General features: G+C 50.6%; 1 protein-coding gene across 3 annotated transcripts in view; it reads left to right on the forward strand.

The window, feature by feature from the left end:
* Positions 1 to 9,383, forward strand: part of LOC128887520 (LIM domain only protein 3-like) — a 50,447-nt gene extending 41,064 nt beyond the window's left edge. For 2 of the 3 annotated variants that reach the window (XM_054143513.1, XM_054143514.1), the window contains exons 2-5: positions 482 to 593; positions 882 to 1,145; positions 6,592 to 6,832; positions 7,090 to 9,383. In XM_054143513.1, the coding sequence (XP_053999488.1) occupies positions 505 to 593; positions 882 to 1,145; positions 6,592 to 6,832; positions 7,090 to 7,245 (750 nt within the window). In that variant the 5' untranslated portion in view covers positions 482 to 504 and the 3' untranslated portion in view covers positions 7,246 to 9,383. The remainder of the gene's footprint in view (positions 1 to 481; positions 594 to 881; positions 1,146 to 6,591; positions 6,833 to 7,089) is intronic. The other variant, XM_054143515.1, reaches the window with a different exon arrangement.
* The last annotated feature ends 722 nt before the right edge of the window (positions 9,384 to 10,105 follow it).

Raw genomic sequence — 10,105 nt, forward strand, 5'->3', positions numbered from 1 at the left:
CTCTCTCTCTCTCTCTCTCTCTCTCTCTCTCTCTCTCTCTCTCTCTCGCGTTTGTCGCTGCTTTTCACCACAGGGGCCACCATCGGCGGTTAGAGCGTTCCCGTGATCGATGCTTCCACCCGCATTTCTCGTTGATCTTTGAAACGCGGCGACCGGATGCTTCGTCTATTCTGGCCTCGTCGCATTTCCAAACCCTCGGACGGTGATGTCGACGAGAGTCGTTCTCCAAAGTCGTCTTCGACGTTTACGAACTCGACGGTAACTTGAAAAGTTAACCCTTTACGATCCATCGATGCAATCACGGCGACGTACGAAACGCGTGTCGAATACGGACCACGTGGCATTTCGCGGTCCGGCGCTGGTTCTTCCAGGGTCGCGACGCCGACGGGGTGGGTCCATTGTGGAGAACGCGGAATAGTTGTTGGACACGATCTCACGATATCGTCGAATCAACGAGTCCGTGTTTTTTTCTCTGTTGCAGACGGCGTTCCAGCCGAAATCACGATGACTATGGACGTGAGCAAGTCGGAGACGAATAAAAATGGCACCACGCAGCAGGAATGCGCCGGTTGCGGAAAGACGATCACGGAAAGGTGAGCCCTTAGGCGCGTTAAATTCTCTCCGCTAGCGTTTCACGACGTCTTCGACGTTTCCGGTGACGTATCTACTCGTCTCGACGAGATCGAAATCTAAGAATAACGGTTAACGAGACTGTCGCGGTCGTATAAGAAACGCGTAGCGAAACGAGCGGAGAATCGAAATGCTAGCGACGGGGTAGGCCGAAGATAAAGTTCCCCCGTGTAAGTCGCGGTAGAAGATTATCTTGGACGACGACGCGAACTGCTGGTCGGTAAGCACGAAAACTATGGTCGGTGTTTCAGGTTTCTCCTCAAGGCTCTGGACCTCTACTGGCACGAGGACTGTCTCAAGTGCGGATGCTGCGACTGTAGGTTAGGAGAGGTCGGTTCGACTCTGTTCACCAAGGCCAACCTTATCCTCTGCAAGAGGGACTACTTCAGGATGTTCGGGAATACGGGCAACTGCGCGGCCTGCAAGAAGCACATACCGCCGTACGAACTGGTCATGAAGGCCAGGACGAACGTCTATCACCTGGACTGCTTCGCTTGTCAGCAGTGCACTTATCGGTAAGTTTGACGCGCGCTCGTTTCGAAGATTCGTTTCGTGATATCGCGAACATAGCTGCTGGAAGAGATGGGTATCGCGATACCACATTTTGTATCATTATTAACAAACTCGGAACGCCATCGAATAGCTCCGAATCTTGAAACGTCCGATTCTAGTTGACTCTCATCCGAAGCTGCTACGGTTGATTGTAATCGGATTAACATCGATCGGCTATTCAAAACCACGGAGGGGTCATCCCCGCCGTACCGTTTAACGCTCCGTATGACACTCTTCCAGAAGCTCTTCGCGTCGATTCCGTCCGCAACATAGAAATCGGACCTCTCGTCCATCCGCGTCGAACGCCAACCGTTGGGGTGATTTTTCCGCTCCGTCTCGATAGCGTTCGTTTACCTTCTGGTCGTATACCGCGGTTAAGGGGGATGCAAACGAGGAAGAAGGACCGCGCGTTCACGGTCATGCAAAATCAACGGAGACAAAGGACGCGGCGAAGGGAACGCGTACAGGGAAAAGGTACAGAGACGTATAAGGGACGAATGGAAAGAAGCGAGTACTGGTTTGCGAGACACAGTCCGCTCGGGAATTGCTTTACAGGTCAGTTGGGAAATCACCCTCTGCTCTATCCGTCGCGACCTCTTTCCCCGCTCGAGCCGGCATTCCACGCAGGAGAGACCAACTTCTCGTCGCGTTATTCTCGCGCGCACGTCCTGACCCCTCCCTCGTTCTCTGCGTCGACCCCTGAGACCAGTTATGTAATTATCTAGATACTGCTGACATTTTTGTATCGCGTCGCTTCTCGTCGTCGAGCGAGACCGTCTCCAAATGCCGAGAAGGACCCGGGATTTACGCGCAAGCATCGCCGGTTCAATTACAACGAACACCTTCGAATAATTCGTCAGGATGGGAAAGTTCGTTGCCGCGAATTAGGAACTTTTTGCTTCGGTTTGCGTCGAGGAACGAAGCACCGGGATCGCGACTTTTTCGGCGAAATCCGAGGAAGATACGGGAACGAGTCGGCGGAGCGGGGGATTTGAAAATAGAAGTGGATCGAGCTGCTGAAAGCCGGTCAATGTAAAACGCCGAAACTATGGAATTGTGGCGTAGCACAATACCGGGCTTATTGACGGAACGAAGGGTTCGAGGGTTTGTCGGCGAACACGAGCGAATTGGCAGCGGTCTGGGTAAGGGGGTGCAAAAGAGAAAGAGGCAAAGTGGCGGGACGAGGTCGTGGACCGGCGGGGGTGGGAAAGAACGGAACAGGAGAATGTAGTTTGGAGCCAATAACAGTGGTTCGTCCAGGCGTGCGACAAACGTAGTACAGCTTCTCAAACAATGCGAACAAAAGAGCATCAATTTTACGTTTTTATCGCGTGGCATTGTCTATCTTCGACAATGGGTCGACGAGCGAGCAGCAGCGGGGCTCTCTCTGCTGGCATGCCCAAGGCATCGTCGCGTTCAACGTCGCAACCGACTTCGCCGGAATCAACGAAACGCTCTTTTGTCTCGTAATTCAGCCTCTGTACGCGCGCGATGTTCTTGCGGCTCGGTGGAAGCTTTTTCGAGCGGAAACAGGCCCACCGGTTTTCACGATTGCCTGTTTCGCCGTGCGATTCCTGTCGATTGGCGAACGTTTCGGGTGACTCGATCGACCTGATTTCTCATCGGACGGCAAACTGCGGTAAAACAAAAGCACAGCGTAACCGTATGTAATATAGAACTGCGCGTAAACGCGAATCACCGCTGAATCGATCGTCTTTCGAGCTTCGTTCGACGTATCGTCATCGATGGATGAACATCGTTCTTCTCAAACATATTTGGGTATAATTTTATATATCGTTAATCTATCAGAATTTTCACACACACCCCTTTCGATCGTTTTAAATTCAAGCTCTTCCTTGAGCACGGGGAATTTTCAGGAACCGGTCGTGCGATCATCGAAACGATTCGGGGGAGTTACCCTCGTGTGGCAGATTCGGATAGTTGATGGCGGGTGAGGCATCGGTTCTAATTATTTCGTCGGTAAAAAACGAGCGGGTGAACTCGAGGAGGGCAATTATACGCGGGGCGCCGCGACGTGTAACGCGACGACTTAGAGTTTGCAATTAAACAGCAACAATTACACGGGGTAACTTTAGACTGTAATAACAGAGAATAAAGGGTTGCCGGTGGCGGTGCCTACCACCCTCCTGGTTAGAGGATGATTTACTGATCCAATTAGATATCTTTCTCTCTCCCTCTCACTTGCATCCTACACACACGACGGCACGTTGGGTACATCGATGCTCAGGGCTTCGCGTACACACGCGAATCCTTGGCGGAGCGCGCGTCCCCTCTGCGTTTCTTCGATCCTCTCGAGAAGACGTCCGGTCAAATTTAACGACCGCCCAGTTAATGCCCTCGTCGAGTACAAATTGCAGTTTGCCACCGCGACGTCGCTAATTCGACGTTCGTTAATGCTTCACGGCCGTCGAGAAACGTATACGACACGTACCTATGCACTCGTGCAAAATGAAATATAAATAGATGCTGGCGTGTTACTTTATGAAATATACTTTTCATTCAGGCAAGGGTTAGTTATTCGAAGATTAAAATTTAATTTGGAAAATCAGGCTTCTAAGGGTTAAAGGGATCGCAATAATTTCTTCTCGCGTCTTCCACCTGGGCAGAGGTACCAAAGTGTTCGATTCGACGATCCCATGTATCGCGGAGGAAATTCGCCTCGCAACAACGCCAAAGCGAATTAAAGCGGTAGCGTTGTGCGCCAGCAACCGTCGTCCCTCGACGCGGTCTCGTAGATCCGACATTGCAAATTTTATCCAAGAAACCCGTGTCCTTTCGAAGAAAGGATTCGTAGAGGAGCGTCCGGTGAATGTTTTATTACGCAGGATCTGGCGGTGCAAGGACCAGTGCGACATTACTCCGGGAACGTTACAACTGCAGCGGCACCGAAGAACGTGTCCCGTAAAGTGACTCTAATGGGGTCACGCATTGGCACCGGTTATGTTATTTATGTATTCGAAGCTGGCTCTGGCTTCCGTCTGTGTCGCGCCGTCGTTCGTTTCCGCGCTAGACGCCGCGTACGATTTTTCCTCGAATTCTTGCGCGTCCCGAGCCTTCTGACTTTCGCAGAGCCGGTTGATCCTGGTTAAAGATTCAACCGAGTTATCCCGGTCCCCAGGCTACTCTGCGTCCCCTCCCCCTTTCTAGATTGAAATTTTCCATGCAGACCAGCACGATCCGCACCTTTGCTTTGGCGACACACTGCTCTACTCTTCTTCGTCTTCCGGTCGCGATGGCTTAATATTTCAGCCCTACTCCAGGGGCGCGCGTACCGCTCTACGTCCTTCCAACCTTGGTGCGAACGGTTGCCGAAAAAAGCAAATCCTGCACGCTAAACTGTGGCGTTACTTTGACTCTTCCGTAAACTTTTTCACGATTGACCTTTCGAATCGCGAACGTTCGCGATTCGAGCAGAATTATTCAGCAATCTAGGGATTAAGCACACGAGTCCCTCCGTTCGCGCGATGCTTTTTATACGAGCTTTCAGTTCGACGCGATAACTTCGGTACTTCTCTATTGTTTGTATGCAAATACACTTGCGCGATTGCATATACTTCTGACCTCGTTCTAATCACGCTGTAAGTGATTTGCGAATAACCAACGAAATACGGTTATCGTGCAGAAATGTAAAAATATTTTAGAGCTTGATTAACTCGTGTTAGCGCGACGAAACATATTACACAAATTGGTTAAAAAAAAAAAAAACGAATCGTTGGCTTGATTAGCGTACAGGGGTTTCTCCGTTACGGTGTTTCTCGTTTGTACCGACAGACTCTTTTTATTATGTATTCTACGAAAACCGAGGGACCAGAGCGCTTTCTCTCGGATTATTTTATAGTCTTTACTGATGCGAGGTGCGTTTCGTTGACGATTCGAGCTGCCTTCGAAAGCAATTGTGGAGGATTAAAAGAAAGAAAAAAGAAAACTAAACGTTGCACGATGTAACCTGTCGTAGAAGCGTGCTTAACGAAGCTTAACGAACTCGAGCGCGCAGTGGCACGAAAATTCCAGAGGAAAGTGGAAAATCTGCAAATATCGTGGAAGCAGTATCGTGCCGCGACAGACACCTGCACCGGACGCGGGAATTAAAGGACCGGGATTTGCGCGGCATTACTCGCACGATCATAATAGGATTCCGGAACGGGGGCGCTCGTGCAACGCGATAATGCTGTTCGTTGCGCAATTCTGGGAGTACTCCCTCCGATCCAGACGGAGGGACGAGTCGTATGAATCGAGTCGACCGATAGAACTGTCTAGAATTGCGAGTTCTCGATAAAGCATAAAAAGAACGTCGTTAATCGTCGCGCGAAACGTCGAATCGCGGTCCTAAATTTCCGTATGATTTCTTCGCTCGTGTACCGCTAAAATCGTTGCGTCGCGTGGTCGTACTTGGAGTTGGATGTCGAACGAGTTTCTCATGAGCCGGATCAACAAGTGGTAATTCCTGTAATTCGTGATCTTCGGAGTCACTGTACTCGGCTTCGGCAATCGGCGCAGTCCGACCATCGACGTCTGGATCTCCTCCGCGAAAAGCGTTGTCAGCGAAGCGATTCGCGGAAGGAGGAAAGCCAGTCGCGGTGGGGATCGAGTCGGACAAAGTAAATAACCTTGCGTAGTTTAGCTGACAGGCAATCGACAAGAAGAACGCCTTGAAAGCGAGAGACCGGTCGCGCGGCGAACGGGGACCAGAAACCAGCAGGTGACTGTCAGCCGAATAACGAGATCGGATGAACGGTGGGAAGAGCGAGAGGGTATGGGATGGGAAGGTAGAACAGAAGAGAGAAAGGACGAGGATCGGAGTACAGCGTCATTTAGCAGACGACGCGTATAATGGGCGAAACGAGCGAAACCCGGTATAACCTATGCTCGCCGGCAACGGCCGCGCGCAACGCGATAATTCTATTTGCCGTACGATTATGAGAGTATCTACCTCGAACCAGACTCTGCCACGCTCGTATTTCGCTCTCGTATTTCCTACTGGGGATCAAAGCGGATGTGAGACCGCTCGCGGACAGAAGCCCGATAATAATTATTTGTCCGACACGTTGCGATACGCTCGTTATCCACCGGTCGTCCCGTGTTTCCCTTTAACGTTGTTCTTTCGTTTTTTATTTTCTTTCGACCGATTATCGACGAGACACGGGGTGACTCCGCCATACAGTGACCCGGCCGGAAGAATTATTGGCCTTCTACGTTCTTCTCCCTTGCGTTCTTTCATTTTAATTCGTGCGAGCGTTTTACCAGCAGAGAGGATTCAATCACCCCCGCGAATCGTACGAAACAGGTGAATGAACGCATAACCCTAGAAAACTGGCGCGCGTTGTCCGCGCCCCGTATCGGGACGAACGATGACGCGAGAAGCTGGACAGTGTCTGGTTTTGGTTTTAGGTTTTGCGTGGGCGATCGATTCTATCTGTGCGACAACAAAATCCTCTGCGAGTACGACTACGAGGAGATGCTCGCGTTCGCCAATATGTCGGTACAAACACCCGCCTCGCTGGCGTACATCAAAAGGCAGCTGCCCCCCACGCCGACACCGCCTGGCCAGAACATGCATCCGGGTCACAATCCACAGCAACCTCATCAGGGACTTGGGCAGTCGGTGGGTCAACATAATCACGTGTCGAACGTAAGTTAAGGGAGAAACAACGTTTGAAGCGCTTCACGCACACCGGCGCAAATCCGTCGATGCACGCGTAGAACTCTCCCTACGTTGAAAAATAGTCGCCAAAGTAATCGGACGTTTAAAGTAGAAAGTCCCGTCTTAGTTTTTCCAAAAACGGCCATTGGCAGATTCGATTATTGAAACAGCACGGCCCATCCTGTTCCGTCGCGAAACGCGTTTGATGTTACGTTTAAGTGAGAATGATAATTTTGTGACTCCAGGGTCAAATGTCGGGGGGTACGCCGACGGTGAACGGAACGGCCATAGGCGTCGGCGGTCCCAGGGCTCCCGGGGACATGAACAACAACGGATTATCGGGTCCAGCTCTCGGACCGGTGAAGCCACCGCCGATGTCCGTGCAGGCGCCGACCAGCTGAAACGAGCTCTCGCCTCCCTCGAAGAAGCTCAGATGTCTCAGCGGTTACTAAGGCCGACGTTCCCGGACGAAGCGAGGACGTCGACGAACCGAAAACGAGGAAAACGCGAGTGCGAAGCCTGCGGAGGGCTGGAGTAGTGTAGAGAGGGCCGAGAAAGGGACGGAACGAATCGCGGCGAAGAGTATCGCCGTCAGCGTGAAACCGATATTAGGGACGAGTCGACCTCCGGTGGTGGATCTCGCGGACGATCGAACGTTTTCCGAGACTTCGTCCAGAGGTTGGGAATAATTACTGTGATCGCGACGAATACGAACAAGTTATAAGAAGGGTATGTTTGTAACAGGACCGTACGACCGCGGACGCGATGCGTCTTCGTGCTCGCGACGCGCCCAAACACGGACGGAGAAAGGGGCGCGTCTTGTACTGTACGATATCGACGTGTATCGATATGATAGGCGATTTATGTAAGATATATTTCTAGCGCGAAGAAGAACGAACGATTCAGAGGCGAGCGTGATGAAACGAGAGCAAGATTGCGTGCGTGAGAGTAGCAGAGTTTCCCTGTAAATATCCGTATCGTCGACTCTGCAAACCCGAAAGACTGTCAGTATACGCAGACCAATCGATGATTTCTATGGTACTCGCGGTTCGTCCCTATTTAACGTAAACCTCGTTCGAGAAGGCGAGAGCAACGAGTAGCAACCGAGAAGATCGCATTTTAACGACCGTAACGAAACGGTGAACCGTCGAGTTCTCGCGTGTTCCATTTGTTCTTCGGCTATCAGCCGACCGTTCGGAGATGATTGTTACGAGATTTTTGTTGTTTCGATCGGTTAATTGTTTTACCGTTGTCGCGATGTGCTTTTCGTTCGACTGATTATTAGATCTACGACAAGCTCGAAAATATGACGAATCTCGGGGAGTTTCCAAATCTCGGTATACGAGCAAACGTTTACGATGGCTGATACCAAAGATTAACGATGTAAGTTTCGATGCCCCTCGAGAGCGAGTCAAAGTTCCGGATTTCGGTATTCCTTGCTCGGCGATAACCGTAACAGGTGGCGTTTCCGTCGGAACAACGTCGGGTGCGCCTTCAACGTCGGCACTTCCACCCCGAATCGCGTCGAAGGTTACGTCACATAAATCTGAACAGGTTTCGCGAACTTGGACGACGTCGCGAAAATAAATACCACCGCGTATGTTAGATCGCGTAGCTTCCAATTGTATAGAAACAATGTCGGATCGTCGCTCCGATCGAGAAAGCGTGAGAGAGTAGAGTATTTGCGTTGTATACCACTATTTGTTGATCGCAAGCGGAAATAGCGCCTCGACGAATAAAATCTGAGATTCGTTCTTTTCGCGAGCCAACGGTACCTGAAGGTTTTCGCGGAGCGACGACAGACGCAGCGGTCGGGGATCTCTCGTGTCGACTTTGCGCGGACAATCGAACTTGTTCCGACTCGTAACGGAACGGAAGCATCGTTTCCGAAGGGTGCGCGATCGAACGCTCGCAAAAAGAGGGGCTTAGTCGCGGCTTTACGCTTTAATGCCAAAAACAAACACGGAAGAAAGTGACGTAGAAGAGAAAGGGGCGGCACACCTATACCAAAAGACGATCCGAGTATCCGATAATTGATGCGTGCGCTGATAAAGGATCCGAATCACCGTTGAAGCGAATCACGTAGCGCTCGAGTCGTAGCGGCGATCGTGGAATGTTTCCCTAACCGTGGAAACGAGTCGTCGTTACCTTTCCTTCCCTTTCGCGTTGATCTCAAACCCGTTGCACTTTTCGATCAGGGGAATTCTTCCACAAGGCGCGTCGCATGGCGCGATTCGACGTTTGTAAATTACTCAAAATCGCGAGGCGAATTTGATTCTACCGTATCGATTAAGTACAAAATGAAAGGTTACAAAGAAGAAGGTGTAAAGAAGAGCCGGCGTAGCAGCGGTACGAGAGAGGGAGAAAGGAACTACACGCTATTAAATCGCGCTCCAACGCGAAAGAGTCAAGAGTCTCTTTCCTCTTTTTTTTATCCATCTGTATATAAATATCATTTATTAGCGCACTACTAACATATTTACGAATCGCCTCGATAGGGGCCCCCATTACTACCGAGAAAATATAACATTCTTATAAATACAAACACGATGAGTTTCAAGCGCATCCTCATTTCACCTTCAGGACCAAATCTTCATCGCGACGGAGACGCCGCAACGTGCCGCAGGTTTGTACATTGCTTCTCTACTTGTGAACCTTTCGACGATGTTTCTTTTTCCTCGCATCCCGCTTAGGGTACCCTTAACGTTATTTTTATCGTTTTCGTTCCACGAGGAGACGGAGAGAGTTGTACACCGCGAGATCCAGCGATTCGCGGAGGTCGTATTGTCCGTATGGTACGATGAAGTAGCTGGAACGGGGCCGCGACACCGAGGCAAAGAAGGGGAGAACAGGGAAAGGGGTGATGGAGAAACGGCTAGGGGGAGGCTACGCGATTTCCCTAATGCCTTCCAGCCCACGGAGTTGAATGTTATTATGCACGGTGAAGACTTTATAATAGGACGTTGAAAGTCTTTAAAACTCGCGGTCCCGGTCTGCTCACCGCGATGGATACCACCCTCGTTGTTGGTTACTCGGCGCTCGATGAGCCAAAATTCGTGAAAAATCGCGACGAAGATATTTGTTTCTCTTTACATACGGAAACGAGAACGTTGGCATCACGTGTTAAAGGCTAGCAGGTGAGTAATTTCGACGGATAACGCGATGCTCGATCGTCGACAGTTTCGTTTCGATCGTTTATTCTTGACTAACATTCTGATCTAACATTCCTGTCGGGAGCGCGGATGGGGCTGAGGAAGAAAA

This window comes from Hylaeus anthracinus, unplaced genomic scaffold (genome assembly GCF_026225885.1).
Source record: "Hylaeus anthracinus isolate JK02 unplaced genomic scaffold, UHH_iyHylAnth1.0_haploid 11989, whole genome shotgun sequence".
Lineage (NCBI taxonomy): Eukaryota > Metazoa > Arthropoda > Insecta > Hymenoptera > Colletidae > Hylaeus > Hylaeus anthracinus.